This window comes from Megalobrama amblycephala, linkage group LG1 (genome assembly GCF_018812025.1).
Source record: "Megalobrama amblycephala isolate DHTTF-2021 linkage group LG1, ASM1881202v1, whole genome shotgun sequence".
Classification (NCBI taxonomy): domain Eukaryota; kingdom Metazoa; phylum Chordata; class Actinopteri; order Cypriniformes; family Xenocyprididae; genus Megalobrama; species Megalobrama amblycephala.
Window position 1 is genome coordinate 58,562,129 of NC_063044.1, and position 26,592 is coordinate 58,588,720.

Below are 26,592 nucleotides of genomic sequence, written 5' to 3' on the forward strand. Positions count from 1 at the left end.
ATAGAATAGAATAGAACCAGAAAAACCTTAAGATATTTAAGTTAATGAAGAAGGAGCCTTGGGAGTAACTAAGACTTAGGAAGCCTCAGACTGGAAAAGAATAGAATAGAATAGAATAGAATAGAATAGAATAGAATAGAACCAGAAAAACCTTAAGATATTTAAGTTAATAAAGAAGAAAGGAACCTTAAGATATTAGAATAGAAAGAATAGAATAGAATAGAAAGAAGGAACCTTAAGATATTTAAGTTAATGAAGAAGGAGCCTTGGGAGTAACTAAACTTAGGAAGCCTCAGACTGGAAAAAGAATAGAATAGAATAGAATAGAATAGAATAGAATAGAATAGAATAGACCAGACTTAAGATATTTAAGTTAATAAAGAAGGAGCCTTGGGAGGAACTAAGACTTAGCCTCAGACTGGAACAGAATAGAACAGAACAGAACAGAACAGAACAGAATAGAATAGAATAGAATAGAATAGAATAGAATAGAATAGAACCAGAAAAAAACCTTAAGATATTTAAGTTAATGAAGAAGGAGCCTTGGGAGTAACTAAGACTTAGGAAGCCTCAGACTGGAAAAAGAATAGAATAGAATAGAATAGAATAGAATAGAATAGAATAGAATAGAATAGAATAGAATAGAATAAAGAAGCCTTGGAGAACTAAACTTAGCCTCAATGGAACAGAATAGAACAGAACAGAACAGAACAGAACAGAACAGAATAGAATAGAATAGAATAGAATAGAATAGAACCAGAAAAACCTTAAGATATTTAAGTTAATGAAGAAGGAACCTTGGGAGGAACTAAGACTTAGGAAGCCTCAGATTGGAATGGAATGGAATGGAATAGAATAGAATAGAACAGAACCAGAAAAAACCTTAAGATATTTAAGTTAATGAAGAAGGAACCTTGGGAGGAACTAAGGCTTAGGAAGCCTCAGACTGGAATAGAATAGAACAATAGAATAGAACGGAATAGAACAGACCAGAACAGAACAGAAAAGAATCAGGAAAAACCTTAAGATATTTAAGTTAATAAAGAAGGAGCCTTGGGAGGAACTAAGACTTAGCCTCAGACTGGAACAGAATAGAACAGAACAGAACAGAACAGAACAGAACAGAATAGAATAGAATAGAATAGAATAGAATAGAACCAGAAAAACCTTGAGATATTTAAGTTAATGAAGAAGGAACCTTGGGAGGAACTAAGACTTAGGAAGCCTCAGACAGATTGGAATGGAATGGAATGGAATAGAATAGAATAGAACAGAACCAGAAAAAACCTTAAGATATTTAAGTTAATGAAGAAGGAACCTTGGGAGGAACTAAGGCTTAGGAAGCCTCAGACTGGAATAGAATAGAACAATAGAATAGAACGGAATAGAACAGACCAGAACAGAACAGAAAAGAATCAGGAAAAACCTTAAGATATTTAAGTTAATGAAGGAACTTTGGGAGGAACTATAATATAATATAATATAATATAATATAATATAATATAATATAATATAATATAATATAATATAATAATATAATAGAGGTGTTCCATTAAACCACAGCATTTGAAATGAATAAGACTTAAGAAACCGTTTCAGGTAAAAAATTTTTTTAGGTGAAAACCACATTGTTTCTGTAAATACAGGACAAGGGAAACATTTATAGGTTGGAAGGATGACATAAACAATTTGATATAGATATAATTAGATTAGATTATATCGATTAGAATTAGATGAGAATTTAGTGATTTTTTTAGTGAATTTTCATTTGTTTCTGCTCTTGAGAACCTGTTGAAAGGTATGCCTCATAAAAATCCAGACTTACAGTGACCTCTGCTGTCATATTAAAAAAGGGTCTTCTAAATGCATCAATGTAACTGAAATCCAGTTTCATTGAGCGGTTTGAGCATGATATGAAGTAAATGATTACAGAAATTTGGGGTGAACTATTCCTTTAATTGTAGCTACCATTTATCTACTCAAAATTCCAAATGACTGGGCTTAAAGAGAATGTTTAAATAAACATATACAGCCCACCTACACCTAAGACATCTGTTACATTTGAAATCATTATTAGAGAGAACCAGACAATGTAAAGATACAGCACATTTTAACTTGCATACTGTGAGATTGTTAAAAGCAGAACTGACTGTGCTTTTAATTAAAATCTTTTTATCCTAAATTATTTGTCCCCTAAACAGATACTGACCTCAAGGTGGCACCCACATTCCTTCCCAATCACGCGTCCAAGACTTCAGAATACAGCCGTGGTTTACTTTGCCACCAAATCAAATCCTGCAAGCAAGTGCATAAATTAAAAGATAATTACAAAGGATGAGATGATGTCCTTATGTTAGAGAGCACCAGCTTTGAGCCACAGTATAATTTACACTCAGCCACATCACTCTAAACATAACACTATATTGAGAATAAAAACTGCCAGACAAGACTATACAGACGATAATTACCGTGAATGTGACTTAGTGAAAGTAAATCAGTTGGCGTTTTATAATTATGAAAATAAAAAAATGAAAATGTGCCATGTGACACATATGTAGACGGCGCTGAGAAAAATAATAATTTTAGAGGTATTCCAAAAATAGAACTACACAAAAAGATTATAAGATATATTTTGTACAATATATCTCACCACCTGCTTATAAAAAGATATGGCAGATAATAATAATAATAATAATAATAAATTGCTGACTTGACATGTGCAATCTTTTGGTTCTGTCTCCATGTCCTATTTTCTCTATCACTGTCAGAAAAAAGAAACAATTATTTCAGGTGTTACAATAAACAAATATTCAACAAATCTCTGTGCAGTCCAAAATATAGATATTTATTTCAATTCATGTATTAAAATACATGTATAAATTATATCTACTATATAAATACACACAGATTGTTTTACTCTATGTACATCAAGTACAATTTCTTTTACAATCAACTTACATTCACATACAGTACCAAATATACATTAAATTACATATACATTAATATACATATACATTCAACATTAGTTAATCTGTATTTTATATTGCTTGTTTTAGGACTACATTTAAGCATTGTTTTTAGAGCATGTTCTTTTTCATTTCCTTATTTCATTTTCTGTTCCGCTTTTCGAGAACAGACAAAAATAAGCTTCAAAGAAATTTGCTTAGGTACCACAAACATTTCCCTGCAAAGTTGATAAAACTAAGATATGTCTGACATAAATGACCATGAACACTTAGTTTAATAACAGGTAGATGGACGAGGTTTAAGCAGGAAAGAGACCAACAAACTAACCCTGTAACACTCAGTACCAACAAAAGATCAATACGGATCTCTGCTGCCTTTGTGAAAGTAAATGCAATCAGCCATTAAAACTAAAGCTATTGCATAAATAAGTGACCCTGGGCTGAGGTAGTCTCCATGGTGACAACCTATAGAGCCATGTCTCTGAGGGAAAGATCACGTGCACACATAACGGGGTCCCTGTAGACAGGCAAGATGAAGTGAAGCTATGCCATCAGTGCCTTATTCTCGAGTGTGCCAATTAATGTATTAAACCGAGGTGAACTAAAGCACTAATTATGATTTGACATATCAAAGGAACACTTTAACAATCAATTAAGCAATACTGAAATTGCTACAGTTATGAAACATTATTCATTCATTCATTCATTCAAAATAAAGAAAATATCTGGTTCTGTAAGACACAGCAGATGATTTTTACAGTGGTCACACTGCAGTTATTCCCTTCAAAACAGGATGTTCATCTGTTTAGGCTGGCATTACTAATACTGTGTGTGTGTGTGGAAAATCTTTGGTGTATATGCTGTTTTGACTGCTCACTACCCCATAACCATGACAACATGGTCACCCTGAGTCAACACAAGTCTAGCAGCTCTCAAACGCATCAGTTTCATGTCCAAACACCTAAATCCTAATCTCCAACCCTGCTCCTGGAGGTATACAGTACCTTTCTGCAGACCTTGCTTTTCAAAGTCTGTCCTGCAATTACAGTACAATACTGATTTGTACAGTACTAAGACTGATTTGTTAAAAGTATTGCTATACCTACTGAATGCTACTATTGTGCTCTAATCTAGTGCTTTGACTGCTTCCTTTTGAGAAAAACAATCCCCAAATTAAACTTAATTTTGAAAAGTCAGATGCAAAAAAAAAAAAAAAAGATATGTGACATTAATTTCTGAAAACATAAACCATTGCTGTGTTCGGCAACACCAGTTATAGTTGACCTTTACTCTGCATCAATATATTTGCAGTGAACACCTCTGCCAAGGCTGGTCCTCTGTGGTCTCCCGAGGCGAATTAGGCGAGGGAGGTGGTTCCATGAGTAAGCCAGTCGGGCGGAGACCATATCAAGGGTGATGTCACTGAATTCCGCCCACAGGTTGGAGGGTACAGTCTCCCTCACAAGTTTGGGTAGAACGACAGAGTCTGGCAGAAGCCCATTAATGCCTCCAAGGAGTAAATGGCAGAGAGCCCGAGACTGTAGGCTTTCCCTTAGACTGCGAAGAAGATCATCCAGCCGGTCCACAAGGTTGCACTCTTCCCAGGCCTCAGGGGGCGTACTGAGCAGCAAACGAAGCCAGGCGGTCTTCAGAGCATAGGACGAAAGCACTCCTCCCCATTCAGCTCCAGACTTCTGGTCCAGCGTCTCCCCACTGAGGTTACGTACCTCTTTTAGGAGTTGAAGGCACTTCAGATGACAGGAGTTAGAGGGCAGTCTACCTTTTAGCCATGTCAGGAGTCTCTGCTCCTGCCTGGGAAAGTACACTGTCCAAAGGTCTTCTCCTCGCTGAGCCCGCTGGGATGCCACCAAGAAGGCACCATCACCGAGAGGAAAGGCTGGAATCAGCCGAATGCCCATGGAGATGTGGCAGCAGACATAATCGGAGCGGGGTGTCAGACGGATGAGCACTTGCTGCTCCTCACTGAGAGACAGGCTGAGGGAACAGCGCTGCTCAAACAGGTAACGGAAAGTAGCGAGGCAGCGCTGGGTGGCCGTGTAAAACCAGCGCTGTACGGAATCCGGGCTCATCTTATAGACACTTTGAGCATTGTGCAAGTGCATGAACGAATCCGTGAAGGCCTTGTGACGACGTGCCCACTCCGCCTTGCGAGGCGTGTTCAGCGCGCACAGAGGTGGCCCTCCATGTTTGTCAGTGCAAACGCTGGCCTCCAGTTTCAGCCCACGAGGTGCCCGCAGAGGCACAAGGATGTCGAAGCAGTCAGGTGAGCCCACCTTGTGCTCCTCGTAGGAACTGCCGATCTGGATGAAGTCACCCCGGAAGGCCAGCGAAGACTCCGGCGGGACATCGGTGCGACCGACCTTTACAAGTTCACTCACCAGCTTGGCAACATGGGCTTTGCTGTGGCCCAGCACATGCGGAGAGAGACGCACATGCCTCTCATAGTGATCGTCCAGTAGCTCTCTCTTAGAGACACCTAATTTTCCGTGCCCCTCCGGGACTTTGTGGAAAGCCCTCCTAGCAGAGCCAGGTTGAGTTGAGCAGTACTTTATGAAGAAATAACATAAGATAAATGCTAGGATGTACTTGAAAAGTGTGACAGCTCCAGGTCCTTGATCAGAGCAGTCGTTCCCTTGGTCCTCGGATCCGCCGATGATGTACTGGTGCAGTAGCAGAAGAGCGGTGAGGATACAAGTGACCAGCGGCCAGAACAACCTGAGGTTGAGAGTGTAAACGCTCATCCTCCTCCTCCTCCAGTCTACTCCAGCTCTGTGGGAAAAGTTAGGGCTAGCCCATGCCAAACCAATCATCCAGATGCTGAAAACAAGGCCAAGCTGATGTTCTTTTAGCCTTCTCAACCAGAAACTGTTGTGTAAGGGGAAGTTCTCCAAGTGAAGTTTCTTTGCGGATGCAGCATGTGCCGAGGGCAAGAGGAGTCCTCTCATTCAGGATGTTTGAAAATCCCCCCTTTTGTCACAAGTGAGCACTGTGTGAAACGAGAGAGCAGGCTCTCAGTGTGTGAGCTCAGAGGAAATGCCAAACTCTTGAGAGAGGAATTTCTGTTTAAAAAAAGAGGCGTTCAAAACCCAGAGCCTGTCCACACTCCTCCTCCCTCTTCTCTTAAAGAAACAGATCTCAAAATGGGAAGTGTTTTCTGACAGAATGGGCCCTGGCTTAGAGATTTACACAACATGAAAACACCACATGCATGGATAGGAAAACCAATTTGATTAAAAATCAAAAATCAAATGTGTATTATTAACATAAAGGGTGCTATACTTAAAGGACAGTTCATACAAAAACTCACCCTCATGTCATTCCAAACTTGTATGACTTTTTTTTTTTTTTTACTGTGGAACACAAAAGTATATATTTTTCATTAATACCATCACACAACTCCTTTTGTAAAATGACTAAATTAATTATAAAAAATGATGCCAGTAGAGGTGTGGCCCTTGTAAACTACACAGAAGGTCATTGAGAAAGTTTACAGAAACACTACACACACACACACACCAAGTATTTCTCTTTGAAAGAAGTGTCACAGTAATATGTCTGTATCTTTGTTGATCTGTTACCGACCCCTAACCTCAGCACAAGCCTTCCCCCGGTCACCCCTGACCTTGTGATACTGAACAAGAAACCACTGTCATCTCTCTTAATCGGTCCACAGAGTGCTTTTGTACCGCTGTATGGACATAAGCCTTTTAATATTATCTTGCTTTATTATAGACACAAGTTTGAAAATGGCTTATTCAAAGCTTAGTCAAATACTCCTAATCACATCTATCCCAAATGCATAAAGCCCTGTGTACAGAATTTGAATTTAAACTTAAGCAAATAGACAGTCAGTCCGCTGTTCACTTCATATAAGACACACCAAGGTAGCCACAAACAGAAAACCACACCGTTCCTACCCAGGGCATGTTTCTACCTCTGCCCTCTGAATTTCAAAACAAACGGTGCCCATGGCCATGAAAGTTGCGCTTTAAGTAAGGACACACACATAGCAGCACCTGGCTAAGTCGCACAAACCTGTATGACCCGTCAGAGGATAAACACAGAGACAGCTCGTTAAATATGGCTGATTGAACCGTTTAGATAAAAGTATAACTGTCTGTTGGAACTAAACTGATGCCTGAGGAAGGAAGTGATCTTCACGATAGGGAACTAGAAAAGGCAATGGACAGGAGGCAATTACTGCAGCGTTTCTGTCATGTACCTTCTTATCAGTCTTCTTGAGCTATTTTGATAGTGATGTAGCCCACTCTAAAAATACCAAGCTGTCTGAAGGGGATCAACAACTACAAAACAACAGATAAATGCATTGATGATTTGCAGTTACAACTGAGTTAAATGCAGCTCTCCTCCTGCAAAAAGAATGTCATGTGGTTAGCATCCGTGTCCTGAGGGAAACAAGCTTTAAGAAACAGTCTCTCAATAACATGATTCATAACACTGATGCATAATAAGCTTCTGAGCACAACACATACACTGTCCAAACTTGTTTGTGCTAATAAGAGAAACAGTTGAATTCTTAAGACATTTACTACTCTTAATGTCTTTAGTTGTGAAGAGTTGACGGTCAAATATCCAGAGACGTTTTGTGTATATATTCTGCATTTAGAAGAGCTTCAGATCTCGGAAAACAGTGTGCTATTAAGACTTAAAGACATGTGATCTGTTCACAATGAGCAACTCGTGCAGTGTTTCCAGATGGGTCAGCTTCCTCTGACACACACTTATTATGTGAATAAAAGATTGTGTGGGAGCTTCTGCATTACATTAAGCAATGCAAATACTTATATGGAGGGTATGTTTAGGAATAAAAACCTTCTGAAGTAGGAAAGAAGGGGAGTAGGGGCGGGAGGCAGCCTGTGGGAAGTGGGCAGTTGAAAACCTTAACCACTTTGAGTCTGTTAAAGGTTACATGTGGTCACAGTTGATGGTAGACTGAAAGCTGAGGAGTACTTGTAGTTACACAGGGATTGCATCAGCCGCCTTCTCTCTGAATGCGAGTATACAGTAGCTCTGCCCCCTAACAGAATCTGCCAAACTAAACAGGCCTCTCAACTCTTATCCAGTACAGTCAGCATAAAAGACTCTAGACGAAGAGGAGGAAGGGGCCCGGAGTATAATTTGTGCACTTCTCATAGCCTGTTCTCTTCTTATCAAAGTTTCAAACTAAATTCAGCAACTGGCAACATATTTAAAAAAAAAAAACCCTCAGATACAGAAACTGAAATCCAGGCTCTCATACTCTCTGTGGTGTGTCCAGGCTGACTTCATGCCCTCATAGATTAAGTCATGGGAACCACAGGGAGATGGAGACAGCTGTTTCCCGCTTCTCTGCTACATGGATTATGTTACATGTTTTCATAGCAACCCATGTGATAACTTCCCCTAATGCTGTATGCAAACATCTCTGACAGTTCCTACATATTCTAAGATAACAAATGAGCATGTTTATAGCATGCCATATACATTTATATATCTGTGATCTTTCTTCTCGCATAAAACAATAATTTCAACAGATTTCCCTGTCGTGACTGGTGGCTGCAAATTACCTTTAACTTAAGAGGCAAAGACTGCCCTCTTGTGTTCCAAGTGGTCTGTGCAAACACACACATCCTGTAAAGACATTTGATTTTAGTGTTAACACAATAGTGATTGATAAAAAGTTACAGTATGTTATTCCTGAATATATCCTGCTGGGTGAGATAAAATAATGCAGGTCATGTATAAAATCTCAATAAGCAGATTTTATACATTTATACTGCTGTGAGGAAAAGCACTAGAAAATACTTAATGACAAAATATGTAATTTCTGCTCCACTATTGTTAATAAACTGAAACTGCAAAAATATGAGGATATTTTATGATGATAAAATATGAGGTGATATCTAGGCACCTGCAAAAAAGATGCACAATGTGTCAGCAATACACAAGATGGCAGAGCATGAACATCTTTGTGGCTCTATAAAAAGAACTATTAAAAGGATTGTAATTGAGGTTGTATATTTTATTATTCTAGTTCATGCAGTCACAAATCATGATGTTACATGGCATTGTTCAGACTTACTGATTCAGCATCATGCTCCAGTCCGGTGTCATTGTGCTTCATTTCATCATCCCGAAATTCTTTAATGATCTGACACACACTCACACACACACACAAAAAAAAAACGCTGTTACATATCAGTAGTCAGTCAGTAACATGTCATTCATCTGCATCATACATATATTATTCAGTAGGGTTTTGCATCTGATATCACTTTTGAAATTATTCTATTTAGATATTAAAGGATTAGTTCACTTTCAAATAAAAATTTCCTGATAATTTACTCACCCTCATGTCATCCAAGATGTTCATGTCTTTCTTTCTTCAGTCAAAAAGAAATTAAGGTTTTTGATGAAAACATTCCAGGATTATTCTCCTTATAGTGGACTTCAGTGGGCTCCAAAAGGTCGAAGGTCAAAACTAGTTTCAGTGCAGCTTCAAAGGGCTTTAAACGATACCAGACGAGGAATAAGGGTCTTATCTAGAGAAACGATTGGTCATTTTCTTAAAACAAAGAAGTGCCAGTTCCATTTTTTCTGTAACTAATCCTTTAAGCTACTATTTCATTCAAGCCCACCATGTCTTAAGGCTTGTACCCACCTGTAGCAGTTCTGTGTACTTCTCAGGATATTTCTCCATAAGAGTTCTGATCTGGCTGTTGTAGTGCTCTGAGATACTCTCTTCTACAGCCACAGTGCAGACCATCACCCCTTCTTTTCCCGAGAGCAGAACCAGCTTCTGTCCAAAAACCAGACATCACACATAAGATGTGTGACTTCCAGACATGCTGCATTTACTCAATACACTGAAGACTCTTTCTAGTTACAAATAACTTAAGTACACAAAGGGTTCTCACAACTTTTGACCAATGATTTTCCATGACAACTTTTCCATTCGTCCATGATATTTACCGTTACTGCACTTAAAAAAAAGCAATTTCAGTTGAGCAATTTTTTGAAATGTATTAATTTCTATAATTTTTCCATGCCTGAAAATTACTATTTTACACTCCCCTAATATTTCCAGGTTATGTGGGAACCCTGTACATAATTTTTATTTTTATTTTTTTGTCTGCACCAGCATGTTGTACAAAATCTTGTACAAGTTTCTTTGACTGAATTCTTGAGAAACATTATTTTTTTTTAAAACAGAGAAGAAATAATGTAACAGCATTTGCTATATACCACAAAGGAAGCAGGAGGGTTGGACACACTCTGTTCTCACCCAGTATCTCAGGTGCTGCTTCTCTTGATCCCACATTTCCTATAACAGTAAATGAAAAGTCATAAGAAGTTGACATTCATCATCAAGAATAATTCCATATTAAAGCTGCAAGCAGCGATGAAAGGGACCTTGCACCCGGGGCCACCTCCACTCGGCGTCCTTAGGAAAACAGTGAACAGTGGGTGACATGCATGTAAGCGAGTAAATACAGGAGAAATATGGCAAGTCATTTTGACGTGCCACACTTCCTGCTGCCAACAGGTGGCACTTTGACTATAACTGAATATTGCCATGTAGATGTCTTCAGGCCAGGAGCTATTATCAAACTATTATCAATTGTACATGTTACAACAACTTCCTACTTCATGGCGAAAAAGTTTCAGGCCCCCACGGACACGGCAGATCGGACATTGTACACTTGGTCTTTCTAGAGTTACAGGTTTGGTTTCGTTTGGCACAATTCTCCAGAATGGTTCCTACTTCATGTTCTTTCCTCTTCCTTCTTCCAATGCACTATAACCCCTTACACGAAACATCGATATAGTCATCCTTCTCTTTGTCATCGCTGGCCAAATATCGATATTTTAATTTTAAAAAATAAAGCCTATATATAGATTTCTTTGCTCGGACAGGCGGCGCCCGTCTTAAGTTAAACGAAAACTCAGTGTGAGTTTGACGTTTAAGTTCTTTGCACTTTTATACCTAAATACACGTTCTTCACCGAGCGCAGATATACACGGGAGCTGAAAACATATATTAGGGACTGAACGCCTGCTTGGTCGTGTATTTAAGCGCTGAAAAAAAGGGTCTGTTTGCACTGGTGATAAACAAACAAAAAAATGAGACGGATTTAAATATCAAAACTTCAGGAATTTGGGACGCAATCAAAACTGTCTTCCAAAATCTGGTTGTTGAAAAAAAAAACTTTACCATTGTGTAATAACTCGCCGCAGTCAGGTGCCGCATTGGTTTCGCATAACACACAATTATCTTCATTAAAAGTAATGAGACCTTATACCAGTGCTGTTGCCGCTCTCTCCTATTGCAGTCTTTGATTTTGAAATTAACTGATGGTCAATAAAAGCACCTCAATTTCTTGCTTTCGGTGACGTGAACCTATTAAATGTACATATAAGATCGGATTTATCGTTAACCTGCACACCTTTTCCTGCATTTTGTTTTCATATTGAAGCATGTTCTTTCCAGAATCTTCCGATATTTCTTTATCGTGAACCATTTATCGTGATGTATCGTATCGTGAGGTACTCTCCGATTCCCACCCCTACCTTACACATGACACTGCACCTGAAACATGCAAAGACAAGCAAGTGCTTTAAATTCTTTATCAAAAAGAAAAACTCGAAATCAGAAAGAACATTATTGTGTTCTCTTCTCAAGTGGATTGTTTTGAAGAATTAATTCACTTTCATATGAAAATTACCCCAAGCTTTACTCACCCTCAAGCCATCCTAGGTGTATATGACTTTCTTCTTTCTGATGAACTCTGATATATTAATAAATATCCAGACGCATCCGAGCTTTAATGGCAGTGAGCAAGGATCAATGAGTTTGAGCTGAAGAAAGTGCTTCCATCCATCATAAACGTACTCCACACGGCTCCGGGGCTTAATAAAGTCCTTCTGAAGTGAAGTTATTAAGTAAAATATCTAGCTTCCACCAGACCGCTCACTGCCAGCTCAGATGCGTCAGGATATTTATTAATATTTCTCAGATCATGTTAATCAGAAAGAAGAAAGTCATATACATCTAGGATGGATTGATGGTGAGTAAAGCCTGGGCTGATGAATGGATTTTCATTTGAAAGTGAACTAATCATTTAAAGGTGCCCTAGAACTTTTTTTTAAAAGATGTAATATAAGTCTAAGGTGTCCCCTAAATGTGTCTGTGAAGTTTCAGCTCAAAATACCCCATAGATTTTTTTTTAATTAATTTTTTTAACTGCCTATTTTGGGGCATAATTAGAAACGAGCCGATTTCAGGTTGTGGCCCCTTTAAATCGCGTGCTCTCCGCCCCCAGAGCTCGTGCTTGCCTTAAACAGTGCATAAACAAAGTTTACACAGCTAATATAACCCTCAAAATGGATCTTCACAAAGTCTTCGTCATGCATACTGAATGCATGCGTCAGATTATGTGAGTATAGTATTTATTTGGGTGTTTACATTTGATATTGAATGAGTTTGAGGCTATGCTGCGTGGCTAAAGCTAACATTACACACTGTTGGAGAGATTTATAAAGAATGAAGTTGTGTTTATGCATTATACAGACTGCAAGTGTTTAATAATGAAAATAACGACGGCTCTTGTCTCCGTGAATACAGTAAGAAACGATGGTAACTTTAACCACATTTAACAATACATTAGCAACATGCTAACGAAACATTTAGAAAGACAGTTTACAAATATCACTAAAAATATCATGTTATCATGGATCATGTCAGTTATTATTGCTCTATCTGCCATTTTTCGCTGTTTTCCTTGCTTGCTTACCTAGTCTGATTATTCAGCTGTGCACATCCAGACGTTCTGCCCTTGTGTAATGCCTCGATCATGGGCTGGCATATGCAAATATTGGGGGTTTTCCGTAAGTCTTTTAAACAAATGAGATTTACATAAGGAGGAGGAAACAATGGAGTTTGAAACTCAGCGTATGTCTTTTCCATGTACTGAACTCTTGTTATTTAACTATGCCAATATAAATTCAATTTTTAATTCTAGGGCACCTTTAATATGCAGGAGCTCTGAGCACTACAACAAACATTACAAAAATAAACATCTACCATGATAAACATCAAACATTTGAAAAATACTGCATAATTTGGCGTACACAAGCATATTGTAAACATATACTGCTTGTTTCTAAAGCCTCTTTATTAATGTGTTTTGCTTTTCATTTTCATCTTAAAGTTTCAACTCTCAAATCTATGACATTTGGGAAAAAATGTAAATATCAAGGCCAGAATCTGTTAATATAATTCCTAGAAAGAGAAATACTACAAATGTGTAGTCATAAGGGCAGTTATGAAAATGTACTGGTGATACTTACATTTGCTGTTTTTACAAAGTCGACCAACTGTAGGTAAAAGAGTGTTGAGAATCACGAAGCATAAGCTGAGGTCACAAAAAGCGCCAAATATTATCAAAAAAGCCGGGTGGTGGTCGGTGTCGCACGGATGGCGTTTACTGGCGTTTTTTTTTTTTTTTAACCTAGGAAACTCGTGTTTACGATTATTCCAAAAGCATGTAAGCATAAACACTGTTATTGCGAATGACACCGGAAGCCAGACACATTAAATTTAGAAATGGCCGCGCCCGCTCTTACCTGAAAATAAGGTGAATTGGTTTCTAATTAATTTCTTCTTCTTTTTGTCTTTTCGACTGAGCTTAAGTCGTTTTGAACTTGCTCAATACCGTGTGTATGTGTTTATTCATTTTAATTTTAATGCATTGCATTTAATTGATGCCAATGTTTGGATGTTTGTTATTTTGTTTGGAAATTTGAATTATTTGAAAGTATTCTTTAATAATTTGATCATTTCATATGTTCAATGAATAAATTATGTAATTTAATGATTCAGCAGGCAACATTTTTTAGTTTCATTTGAGGATGTAGGCAGCTGACTCAAGTGATGCCAAAAACTTGTAGGTAAATGTTTAACAAACAAGTAATACTGTAAATTATATTTATTTGTTTCTCATTTATTTTCTTTAGTTTGTTGTTATACTGTTTAGTTACTTCACTTTAAAGGTTACATATTTCAAAAGTATCTGGTAATCAAAACAAGTAGTGGCCTGATGCCATGTTAATTCACTCGTGGTTCAAGCCCTGATAAATGGTGATAAAAATAAAAAGATAGTATATTTAAGAAGTAATGGAATAGATTATTTATTTTACCGTATTGTGTAGCACACTTATATCTGGATGGTACTCTGCTGGATTTGTTGATATTCTTGTTGTTTGTGTAGGAGATGCTGTCATTGTGGACACAACTGAGTAGGCGTCTGCCGGTGGGGGTTGACATTGCTCCTACAGCGCATCTGAATGCTACCATCGCTGAGATCCGAGAACAGGCCTGCTGCTCAAGAACCACTGAAAGACTGAAGCACAGTTCAAATATGGGGTAAATAATTTTAGAAGCAAACACAAACACACACACACATGGACTTGATGCTGTTATTTCTCCTCTGTCTTTTACTCTCCCCTTTACAGTCTTACAAATAAAGGTTCCAAAAGGAGGTTTTCACAGCAGTGCCATAGAAGAAACATTTGGGGTTCCCCACAGAACATTTCAGTGAACAATTCTTAAAAGAACCATTTTTTTTTTTTTTTTTGAAAAAAAAGAAAATTTTTAGTAATCTAAGGAACCTTTAGTAGAATGGAAAGGTTCCATGGAATTTATTTTTAAGAGTGTAGGCAGAAATGGATGGTTGGATATTAGACTGAAAGCTTTGTTTTCCTTTTTATTTATATGAAATATAGTCATATATAATCTGTTTTACCTCTTATTATCTTATAGTGTCCTAATACTCACCATAACTATAATCCAATAGATATTGTATGTAAATTGCATGTAGAGTATAGTCACTTTACCTCATCCCTCCACACAGTGGCACTCTCACACAGCAAAACAGTAGCAGTAAACCCCTTTGAACTGTGATTTACCAACATAAATCTATTTTCAGACATGTATGAAATGGATGTTTCTTGTGAAACTGGGCTTGTTGAAGTCAGTTAGGGATATCTCTTTCAAAATGTTGTAGAAGCGAATTCACATTACAGGTGCTGGTCATATAATTAGAATATCATTATTATTATTATTGATCATTATTATTTCACTAATTCCATTCAAAAAGTGAAACTTGTATATTATATTCATTCATTACACACAGACTGATATATTTCAAATTTTTATTTTTTAATTTTGAGGATTATAACTGACAACTAAGGAAAATCCCAAATTCAGTATCTCAGAAAATTAGAATATTACTTAAGACCAATACAAAGAACAGATTTTTAGAAATCTTGGCCAACTGAAAAGTATGAACATGAAAAGTATGAGCATGTACAGCACTCAATACTTAGTTGGGGCTCCTTTTGCCTGAATTACTGCAACAATGCGGCGTGGCATGGAGTCGATCAGTCTGTGGCACTGCTCAGGTGTTATGAGAGCCCAGGTTGCTCTGATAGTGGCCTTCAGCTCTTCTGCATTGTTGGGTCTGGCATATCGCATCTTCCTCTTCACAATACCCCATCGATTTTCTATGGGGTTAAGGTCAGGCGAGTTTGCTGGCCAATTAAGAACAGGGATACCATGGTCCTTAAACCAGGTACTGGTAGCTTTGGCAATGTGTGCAGGTGCCAAGTCCTGTTGGAAAATGAAATCTGCATCTCCATAAAGTTGGTCAGCAGCAGGAAGCATGAAGTGCTCTAAAACTTCCTGGTATACGGCTGCGTTGGCCTTGGACCTCAGAAAACACAGTGGACCAACACCAGCAGATGACATGGCACCCCAAACCATCGCTGACTGAGGAAACTTTACACTGGACCTCAAGCAACGTGGATTGTGTGCCTCTCCTCTCTTCCTCCAGACTCTGGGACCCTGATTTCCAAAAGGAAATGCAAAATTTACTTTCATCAGAGAACATAACTTTGGACCACTCAGCAGCAGTCCAGTCCTTTTTGTCTTTAGCCCAGGTGAGACGCTTCTGACGCTGTCTGTTGTTCAAGAGTGGCTTGACACAAGGAATGTGACAGCTGAAACCCATGTCTTGCATACGTCTGTGCGTAGTGGTTCTTGAAGCACTGACTCCAGCTGCAGTCCACTCTTTGTCAGTCTCCCCCACATTTTTGAATGGGTTTTGTTTCACAATCCTCTCCAGGGTGCGGTTATCTCTATTGCTTGTACACTTTTTTCTACCACATCTTTTCCTTCCCTTCACCTCTCTATTAATGTGGACACAGAGCTCTGTGAACAGCCAGCCTCTTTTGCAATGACCTTTTGTGTCTTGCCCTCCTTGTGCAAGGTGTCAATGGTTGTCTTTTGGACAACTGTCAAGTCAGCAGTCTTCCCCATGATTGTGTAGCCTACAGAACTAGACTGAGAGACCATTTAAAGGTCTTTGCAGGTGTTTTGAGTTAATTAGCTGATTAGAGTGTGGCATCAGGTGTCTTCAATATTGAACCTTTTCACAATATTCTAATTTTCTGAGATACTGAATTTGGGATTTTCCTTAGTTGTGAGTTATAATCATCAAAATTAAAAGAAATAAACATTTGAAATATATCAGTCTGTGTGTAATGAATGAATATAATATACAAGTTTCGCTTTTTGAATGGAATTAGTGAAATAAATCAACTTTTTGATGATATTCTAATTATATGACCAGCACCTGTATATGCAAAGATAATTTCTTGATCACTATTGTATCATTATGCGTGTATGGGCATTACCTCTACCATTGTATTCAAGACAAAGATTAGTATTCTTTTTAAATAATGTGTATAGTAGTTTCTGAAATTTTTTTTCTTGGAAGTTTAAATTCTCAGGAAATGCATCATCTGATAAAACGTGTATGTTGAATGCAGTGTAAAGGCATGTTCAGGCCAAAGATGATAACTAAAATTGTTCAAATTCTTTGGGAATACAGACATCCACACCACAGCTATAACGATAACTGCACAGAGGATTTTTTTCCCAGCTGATGAACAATGAGCATTTAAAGCATCAGGTAACTGCAGCATGCACAAACAGAACATCATTGTGCATTGTATGGATGCTAATATGGTATCAGTATAGTTACAGTTAAAATCACCCTGGATAAAAGTGTTTGCCAAATGTAAATGCAGATTCATTTTGTACTTAACAGTTCTTGCAGTGTCCAGTCTTGTATTTGTTTGAAATTTGAACAATTAACATGTCACTGACACTGGGTAAGGTGACCTCCTGGACCTCTCACTGTAATCTTTAATTCACATCACTGCACCTTCTGCAGTTCAACTTTGACACTGTCAGTTCAATACTGATCTTCTGCACTAATATTAAAACCCTGTAAATTAGCTTGAACTCTTGCAGTTCCCACATATTAAGGCAACCTTTGCCCAATGCCCTGCTCAGATGTCTTTGAGATTTCCTTTAGGTGTGTCCTTTCACAAATTACCATTTCTCCTTTTGAGAGCTCCAGTGAATAATCAGTTAATCTTCCAAATGGAAATCAAAAACATAAGTGAGGAAAAAAAAAAAAAAAATAACATTTTGGTTCACAGACCGAGCAGACAGAAAAATAGTCACACACAAAATTTCACACTTTTAAGAACCCTCCAAAAAGGTCTACTGCAATATAATGAAATATTTCCAGTTTATGTGTTACTTCTTTTTGTTGCTTGTTTTCTTGAATGTATTTTGAATGGCCATCACTGAAAAAAGATGCTTTTTGGCATCTATTTATTGGCATAATTGGCATGAATTCAAAACAAAAGAGTGTGGAGCTTTGAAGCTTCATGAAGCAGTGTTTTGAAATCAGATATCACTAGATAAAGTCGTTATTTTGTTTTTTTTTGGTGCACAAAAAGTATTCTTGTCGCTTCATAACATTAAGGTTGAACCACTGTAGTCACATGAACTGTTTTCAATATGTCTTTAGTAGCTTTCTGGGCATTGAAAGTGTTAATTAACTTGCTCTCAATGCAGGCCTCATTGAGCCATTAGATTTTATGAAAAATATATTAATTTGTGTTCTGAAGATGAACGAAGGTCTTACAGGTGTGGAACGACATGAGGGTGAGTAATTAATGACTGAATTTTCATTTTTGGGTGAATTAACCCTTTAAGTATTTTAAGAATGTACAGCATTAAGTACAGGTGCAAATCTTATTTATTTGGAGTGTGTGTCAGTATTAATTGGCATTTCCCAATGGCGTGCATGGACATGCATACACACACTCAAATGCACAAATATACAACAGCGTAAGCAAAATGGGAAATATTTTCCTTGCAGTGCAAAATAAATACACTAGGGAAAGAAAAGAATACTGCTTCAAACTGCAGTGTGGGGGAAATCCACACACCTGACTCGATATACCCACAGTAGCATCAGAAAAGCACTTGCCATCTGTTTACAGCAGATCTCCACCACCCCATTACAATGTGCAACAATGCTCCAGAGATATCTGTTAAAGAGCTGACGTTTAGCCTGTTGTATTATGTACGGTATGGTTTTCCATGCAAATGCCACAGCACACAGAGAAATAAACATTTGATCACTGCTCTTATTTGAGGATAATGGGGCTGTAGTATAAAGAATGCAACAAGAAGCAATTCATTCCTCATCTCAACCACTGAATTAAGACCTTAGAACAGACTTGTTTTTATTTTTGATGTTGGTTGGTAATAGTGCTGCAGTCTCTTGAGGCTTGCTCTCTACAAATGTGGTACTTTGACCTTAATGACTGGATTGCTGGTGCATTAAAGGAGATATCGGTCCCCTTCAGTTTTGGGCAAGTAGTGATAGTTGCTTGTCAATCCTTGAGTTTGTCAATTATAGCTTTTTTACTGATACATTTGCATTGATGTTACTGAATTGTGAGTATTAAGTTGGCTGGAAGGACATTATTTAGTGCCTACTGAAGGAGTTATTCAGCACAAGAAGAGTTTAAAGATGTAAAACGTGCTCTGCCAGTTCTTTGATGCAGTAATTCATTCTTTTTTATCTTCGTCTTTTGGTTCCCATGGTTCAACTGCCCTCTTCAGGCATTAGGAATTTCCAAATACATATTACAAAATATTTACACAGGACCGTTTCCAGCTTAGGGCGAACAGCCTCGGCTCTCATTTGAGATTTTGAATACACCAATACATATCGAACCAAGCCTTCAGGCTCAGTAAAAAGGCGAAGGTATTACTATGAAATTGCAGAATAAATATTTATTCGAAAATACCTCAGCAGTGGCAGGAGTACAGACAGTGTGTATTGTTCAGAGGGATCTCTGCCCTGATGAGGGAGTAAAAAAAAATCACCCAGAAGATGGTTTGACTGAATAACAACACAATGGCTGCCTGATATGAGAGCGGATTTAGCCTGCAGGAAGCATAAGCAAACTGTAAATACACATCTGAGGCATTCTACTGACAGAAAAAGCAAACCGTTTAAAGTGTGGGATATTAGAGAGGTATTAGATCTGTTTAAACGCTCTCAGATCAGATCATTTTACAGAGTTCAAACAGCCTAAAAGAAAGCTAAAGAAGAAATTGTGTAGGCTTTATTACATTGGTAAATGTATATGCAAACATTTATGATATCAATAACACATTAAGCATACAAGTATGTGTAAAAAAAAGCTACTATATGATTTTGGTTAAGTAAAATGGCTGACTTATACAGTATGTTTAGCAAACCTGCTGACTCATAGGAGACGACATCATGTCCCACACCTCCAGTTTTATGATAGCCCTGCCCAAAGGACACATGGTGGCCCTGATGTCCAGGTATTTGCCCTCAAAGTTAATGCCTGACCCATTAGCCTCCTCCCTCACAAAGCCCTGTTGATTTTTTTGATAGTACATTTCTTTATAAAGGGCCTGGTCACACTCCTTTCCTTTCGGGTAGATACCTATTGCAAACCAATTCTTATACAGATTATAGTCCCATGGGACAGAAAACATTAGGGCCAGGGTCTCAATGTAGTCATTTCTGCTTCGCTCGAACAGGTCGTAGGTCAGAACCCCCACGCTGCCAGTGGCGTGAGCGCTGGTCTTGCTGAAAGTGCATACTTCAGTCTTGAGGGGGCGCACTGTGGGCTGAGGTGGATTTGAGGCTTCACCACTCTCCAGATAGACCCTGTGGGATTTATACCCATGAATAATATGCAAACACACACACACACACACACACACACACACACACACACACACACACACACACACACACACACACACACACACACACACATATTCTTATTGCTACACAACATGCATATTTAAAGGAATAGTTTACCCAGAAAGTTACATTTTTCAAATTTTTCAACAATTTTGTCCATAAAATTTAAATGTCATTTGGGTCCAAAACAACATTGTATGGACACAAAATGTTGTTTAAAATGTCTTTTGTGTTTCACAGAAGAAAGCAAGTCATACATGTTTGGAACGACATGAGGACATGTCCATTTTTGGTTGAACTATCCCATTAAATGCATTTCACAGTCCTTTCCTTAAATACATGTTAAAAGACAAACTTTTAGTTTTGAATGCTTGTTTTGTTTGTGGTTGTAGACTCACTTTGGGTTGATGAGGCAGTAGTTGCTTGTCAGGTTGGTGATCTCTATGGTGGCATGTCTTCTGCTGGTTACGTTGGCAGCGGCAGCCTCAGCAGACTCAGTCATGATGGTGGACGATAGCTCTGATTGACGACTGAAAAGGGATGCTGTGAGAAAAGAAGTCTGTACCTCAGTAAAAAGAAGTGGAAATGCAGTTTTGTTTACACTACAGGGCTGCAGTGAAAATAAAATAACCTTTCTCTTGTTTTTCTATGATATAAAGTTTGTGGCCACAAGTTAATTGTCCTCTATTTGAACTAATGTGCTGAACTAATGTGTTGAATTCAATGTTTTATTCTTGAAGAACACCCTGTACTTGTGTGTATGTGCAAACACTACAGTATAAACGTAAAAAGTTCACATATTCTCAGTGTTAACAAGCGCATAAACAGAGTCACAGTAATTACACGCAGAGACAGAGACCTCCACCTTAACAACCACTGTGCCTGTAGCAATCTTCAATTTTATTATGCTCTGCTTTAAAAGAGGAAGCAAAGAGTGTGAAAAAGTGTCCATACCTGAATAAACTCTTGCCATGTTATAATATATAAAAGGATATATTAGCATTTAGTTTTGATTATAAAGTTATGATTATAAAGCATATTTTGTCTCCATGAGAATGAAGGCTTACCTCTTTGGTACTCCGGAGTGCGTGTATGTGTGTTGCTCAGTAACGGTGCGTTCTGAAATAGTCACTGTGTTTTTACTGTGTCCCTTTCCCTGTAATCATGATCAGCAACAAGAACAGTTCAAGTACCTACCTGTGAAAAAAAAAAAAAAAAACATGCTTATTCAAATTTAGTGTACACCCTCTTTACTCACGGACATGGACACACATATCAGCTCAAGAGGCATCACTGTCATGGGTGGGAAAATGCTTGGAAGAGTTCCACACCCATAACTGTTGGATTTGTTAGGCCAGAACAGTGAAGTTACATGCACAGATTTGTCTCAGAAATGACTCAGATTTACAGGAGTACATTTTAGGTGGGGCTTCTTGGTGATCAATCTTAATCATTTATTTTTATAGCCTTTAGCAATGGTCATAGTTTGTTTGCTTTTTTATTACGAAACTTTAAGCAAGACTAGGTAAAGGGTTTGGATGGGAATTTTTGCTCTGTGATATGTTTTTAATAATAAGCCCAGAAATATTCTCACTCCTTCCTGCTTTAACCACAGTGGGAAAAATGTTGTTCATAGGAATAAAAAAAAAATGGAGGCAACAGTTTTCACAGATTTTTTTTTTTTTTTTAGTTTAATTAAATTCATAATTTTTGCAACAGTTGTCTGTTCAGATTACTTAAGTCTAAGAGGTGTTAAAATGTTTTTTAAATTGTTCAGTATTGTGCTTCATTTGATGTTTCCTATTGGTCTCCCTTGTAAAGCATGGTGAGGTCATGGGTTTGATTCCAAGGGAGTTCATGAATTTAGGTATTCTTATACTTATTTATGAATTTATATATATGCAATTATATATAATTTAGGTTTTACTTTATTTTGATGGTCCCTTTAACACATTCTGTTGATTATAAGTAATGTTGCACCTTCATGCTACATGTATACTAACTCTGATTAGAGTGTTAGTAGAGTATTAGTTGACTGGTAGGGTTAGAATACGTTTAGAATAAGTTTAAATATATATCACATGTAAAGAGTACCTGAAAACCATACTAAAGTAAAAGTATAGATACCTTAGAGCAAAAATGACTCTACTACAAGTTACAAGTCGCCAGTTTCAATAGCACTTGAGTAAAAGTCTTAGAGTGTCTGATTTGATCAGTACTTAAAGGGTTAGTTCACCCAAAAATGAAAGTTCTGTCGTTAGGTACTCACCCTCATGTCGTTTTACACCCGTAAGACCTTTGTTCATCTTCGGAACACAAATTAAGATATTTTTTGATGAAATCCAAGGGTATCTGATCCACACATAGGCAGCAACGTCATTGCACCTTTTGACCCAGAAAGGTAGTTAAAAACATGGTTGAAATAGTCACTGTGACTACAGTGGTTCAACCTTAATGTTATGAAGCGACGAGAATACTTTTTGTGCGGAAAAACAAAACAAAAATACCACTGACCCACTTGAACCACTGTAGTCACGTTGAATATTTTAACTTTCTGGATGTCAAAAGGTGCAATGACGTTACTGCCTATGTGTGGATCAGATACCCTCGGATTTTATCAAAAATATCTTAATTAGTGTTCCGAAGATGAACGAAGGTCTTATGGGTGTGGAACGACATGAAGGTGAGTAATTAATGACAGAAAGTTCATTTTTGGGTGAACTAACCCTTTAAGTATTTTACTCATACTGAATATAAGCTCAAAGATGCACTAGTTCGCAACACCTAAGAGACATGCCAGTGAAAAACAAGAAACAGTTGATTTGTGAGGAGAGCAATCCCCTGTTTATTTTGATATATGATTTTAGAGTTGAAATAAAACTGAACACCTTGGTATTGCGCTAAATCAAAGTCGACACAACAACCTCTTAAGCGTGTACAAACACTCAAGTCTCAGTTAAGCTCAAGTATTTAAAAAGGGCATAAGTAAACCCATTCCATTCAAAAGGTCTTCAATATAATATTAATAAAATAATGTTAAATATAATTAAAGCCTAAAAAAGTCAAAGCTTACTTGCACTGGACATCATGTCCTCATCTCAAATATAAAACACCTGCGATTTAGCAACTAGTTTTAGGCGATACTGCTTATTTTGTGGCAGAAATAAACCACTGCAGGAAAAGTTAAGTGCAATGCAAAATGTAATGTGTAATTGCATTAATTGCTCATCACAAATGTATTGGAGTAAAGAGTACATTAAAAATGTAGTCAAGAGAGTAAAAGTTGCTCATATCTTTGATACTCAAAGTACAGTGTATCCAAAAAGATACTTAAGTACAGTAACTAATTACATTTTCTCAAATACTTTACACTACTGATGTATGTGTGTGTGTGTGTGTGTGTGTGTGTGTGTGTGTATACGTCCGTAGCTATATTTTGGGAACAAATTTGTACCCTGAAGTGACCAAAACCTGACAAAATCTCCAAAAACCTCCCTTTACGGATGTCCTCATTTGTAAAACTGGTTTAAAAATAAAGTAATTAAAGGTTTTTTAAAAATGTAAAAATGCAGATATTTTTCGTGTCCGCGGGTTGAATCGACCCAAAATAACATGATATTTAGTCACTGCAATGCAAATCTTTCCTGTGGAGTCCCACCAAAAACACAAATTTTACCCCCGGACCATTATTTTTTACTGTGGCACCCCCCTGAAATGCGATTGGCCTTCTTTTGGACTAGTTTTGAGTAGCAATTGGGTGGGTTTTGTTGTGAAAACCTGGCAACCCTGGTGATGGGTAGGTTTAGGGGTAGGGTTAGTATAAGGGAATAGAATATACAGTTTGTACAGTATAAAAACCATTACGTCTATGGAATGTCCACATTTAGATAGCTAATTAAATGTGTGTGTGTGTATATAACGGAAACATAGAATGAGTATTCAAAACAGTTGTTTTGTTTTTTTATTTAGAAAAATTTTTGGACAGCATAAATGCAGGTATTAATACAGACATCAAAAAGTGACATCAACATTTAAAAGCACAATGCCATGTTCATTATTATTTTGCATATGACGAATAAGAACATGTAAAGTATATGAAGCAATTTTCAATTACTGCGTTAAAGCTGATTTTGTTTAATATTTAGCCCATCTTCTCATACACCTCTAGCTTAATAATAGCCTTGCCCACAGGAGACATGGTCGCCCTTAAGTCAACTTTCTTTCCTCTGTGGATGACTCCAGATCCCCCTGCGTCTACACGGGTGAACTGGCTGAAGTCCTTGCCCTCATACATGTGCTTGTACAGGGCCTTGTCACATCCACGGCTGCTCTCAAACAAACCAATGGCCATGACATTTTTGTAGAGGTGGTAGTCGAAGGGCACAGAGAACAGAATGGCCATGCGCTCAGTGCACATATGATTCTGCATGTGTAAGAGGTCATAGGTCAAGATGCCCACAGCCCCAGTGGCAGTGTTGTCATCCTTTGTGAATGAACAAACCTCAGTCTTGGCGGTGCGGATGGTGGGTTGGGGAGGATGGAAACTGAACCCACTGGACATGTACACTCTGAGAGAAGTTCAGAGTTGACATTTGTCAATAATGTATTATAGAGATGTACAATTACAGTAAATAACAGAGTAAATAAAAGGAATTTGCCATACAATTGAAAAAAAGTCAGTCCCCTTCACTAACTGCATTTTTAAAGAGTTTTTATTAGTTTATCTGGTAACTTAATTTACTTTAAGTTAACTTAATGTAAATGTAAAATATATCTGCATATGTTCAGGCATCATTTTCTCCTTACTTTGGATTGATAAGGCAATAAGCACTGCTAATATTGCTGATCTCCACCGTGCAGTTCCTGTTAGTGTTTATAGTTGCTGACACGGCCTCTGCAGTCTGCATGTTGGTGCTTCTTCTGTGAGGGTCTTGAAACAAAAGAAAGATTCAAAAACTGGAAAAATTCTTTTGAAAAGATAATTGCATTTAGCAAAGTCTTAAAGGGTCAGTTCACGTAAAAAATATTGTTTCATTTACTTTTACTTATGTAATTCTAAACCTGTATGACCTTTTTTTCTTACATTGAACACAAAAGGAGATATTTAGCAGAATGTCCAAGCTGTTTTTCCCCATACAATGAAGGTGGATGTGGGCTAAATGTAATCACCAGTCACTTACATTGTTTAAAAGTGCAACTTGGTCATTCTGCTACATTACAGAATTTTCATTTTTGAGTGAATCTTACCTTTCAAGAAGATAAATTATAAAGCTGAACCTACAACATTCTAATCAAAGTAATTGATTGCCATGTGCTTAACATTTACACATCAATCAAGGCAAAGCCTAATCTGTCTTCATGTCAGTAACTAGCCAGTAAATGTGTGACAGCAGGTACAGGTAGACAGATGATTGTTTTCTTCAGTTTTAGCTAAGGCGCTAAAAGATCTCTAATAACAGGCCTGACGGCACGGCAGAATATGCAAGACACTTGCGGGCTCCATATGGCTCAGAGAACTAAATTGTTAGCAGACACACACAGTGATTCAGTGAGCTGAGAATCTAAGACATGCACCAGCAGACATAAGCAATGAGACTTCTCACCATCTTTTCAGCACAGATGAATTAAGGGTTAATGCTCATTTCTGTATTTAAGATAAAAGCTTTTAACTTATTATTTTTTACAGCGAACACATGACACTTGACACAAACTGGTTAATAAGTACCTGACAGTTACCTGCTAGTAAGAGATGCTGCTGCTGTTGAGAGAATTAAGGGTTTGCTGCTCTTCTGTTTCAGCGTAGATGAACAAAGTGGTGAATGAATGACAGAAACACTTGTAGACACACACAAACCTGCTTGACAAACCCAGGCGTGTCCTCTTCTTTCCTCTCCAATGCTGACGGGAAAAAAAAAAATGCAGAAAGATTTGTGGGAGAGTTTGATGGGAGTTGACACAGTTTGATTGACTAACTGCTTTGCACCTTCACAAAGCTCTATTCAGAGAATTCATGGGCACACAGCCAGTAAAAATGCTGGAAAACTCCATCATGACAACAGGCATTTTGTAGGGGAAAAAAAATCACTGGCTAATTCTGCAACAATTCATATTTTAATAGGTAGATTAAGGACTCAATGCTATGATTATAGGACACTTGTGCAATGTTTGCTCTATGCACTTTATTATCAAAGCGTGTTAGAACATCTTTTTCCTAAAAGTGACACTGTGTGATTGAACGTGTCATGGTCCGATGAAGCAGAGAGTAAAAACACACAGCCGCACCCTTATCGCTGACAAAACTGAGACTGAGAGTGTTGAGTGTCCCACTGCAAGTACAGGCATTTCCCCTTCATTCCAGCACATTTTAAACTCACTTAAACAGCTGGAGACTGTGTATGCATAATTTGCAGAAATACATTTAGGATACA

General features: G+C 37.7%; 3 protein-coding genes and 1 long non-coding RNA gene across 8 annotated transcripts; all 4 read right to left on the reverse strand.

Moving 5' to 3' along the window:
• Nucleotides 1-1,242: 1,242 nt before the first annotated feature.
• LOC125276749 lies at nt 1,243-10,394 on the reverse strand. Of its 4 annotated transcripts, XR_007186738.1 has the most exons (6): nt 10,233-10,394; nt 9,649-9,786; nt 9,070-9,529; nt 8,555-8,618; nt 2,711-2,761; nt 1,243-2,295 (listed from the first exon to the last, which is right to left on the reverse strand). It is a non-coding gene; the product is annotated as an uncharacterized LOC125276749 (long non-coding RNA). The 4 variants fall into 4 exon arrangements; XR_007186741.1 differs by lacking the exon at nt 2,711-2,761 and having other exon boundaries at nt 9,070-9,493; XR_007186737.1 differs by lacking the exon at nt 2,711-2,761.
• LOC125276739 (inositol 1,4,5-trisphosphate receptor-interacting protein-like 2) lies at nt 2,825-8,107 on the reverse strand. Its single transcript, XM_048204564.1, has one exon. It carries the CDS (start codon nt 5,930-5,932, stop codon nt 4,253-4,255), a length of 1,680 nt encoding a protein of 559 aa, XP_048060521.1. The 5' UTR covers nt 5,933-8,107; the 3' UTR covers nt 2,825-4,252.
• Nucleotides 10,395-19,197: 8,803 nt separating the features above from the next.
• On the reverse strand, nt 19,198-21,386 carry apnl (actinoporin-like protein). The gene is made up of 3 exons (XM_048204593.1): nt 21,232-21,386; nt 20,563-20,707; nt 19,198-20,125 (listed from the first exon to the last, which is right to left on the reverse strand). The coding sequence occupies exons 2-3, from the start codon at nt 20,664-20,666 to the stop codon at nt 19,675-19,677; spliced, it is 555 nt and encodes a 184-aa protein (XP_048060550.1). The 5' UTR covers nt 20,667-20,707; nt 21,232-21,386; the 3' UTR covers nt 19,198-19,674.
• Nucleotides 21,387-24,111: 2,725 nt separating this feature from the next.
• On the reverse strand, nt 24,112-26,077 carry LOC125276767 (DELTA-actitoxin-Afr1c). 2 transcript variants are annotated; one of them, XM_048204610.1, is made up of 3 exons: nt 25,890-26,077; nt 24,971-25,094; nt 24,112-24,732 (listed from the first exon to the last, which is right to left on the reverse strand). In XM_048204610.1, exons 2-3 carry the CDS (start codon nt 25,069-25,071, stop codon nt 24,306-24,308), a joined length of 528 nt encoding a protein of 175 aa, XP_048060567.1. In that variant the 5' UTR covers nt 25,072-25,094; nt 25,890-26,077; the 3' UTR covers nt 24,112-24,305. The 2 variants fall into 2 exon arrangements, with proteins under 2 accessions (XP_048060567.1, XP_048060563.1); XM_048204606.1 differs by having other exon boundaries at nt 25,901-26,074.
• Between the last annotated feature and the right edge of the window lie 515 nt (nt 26,078-26,592).

What these genes read in the sequence shown, in the direction of transcription:
- LOC125276739 (XM_048204564.1), bottom strand. Translation starts at nt 5,932, where the DNA reads ATGAGAGGACTCCTCTTGCCCTCGGCACATGCTGCATCCGCAAAGAAA.
- apnl (XM_048204593.1), bottom strand. Translation starts at nt 20,666, where the DNA reads ATGACTGAGTCTGCTGAGGCTGCCGCTGCCAACGTAACCAGCAGAAGA. An exon ending in TACTGCCTCATCAACCCAAA is followed by an intron (nt 20,126 to 20,562) that starts GTGAGTCTACAA and finishes TAAATCCCACAG; the next exon opens with GGTCTATCTGGAGAGTGGTG.
- LOC125276767 (XM_048204610.1), bottom strand. Translation starts at nt 25,071, where the DNA reads ATGCAGACTGCAGAGGCCGTGTCAGCAACTATAAACACTAACAGGAAC. An exon ending in TATTGCCTTATCAATCCAAA is followed by an intron (nt 24,733 to 24,970) that starts GTAAGGAGAAAA and finishes AACTTCTCTCAG; the next exon opens with AGTGTACATGTCCAGTGGGT.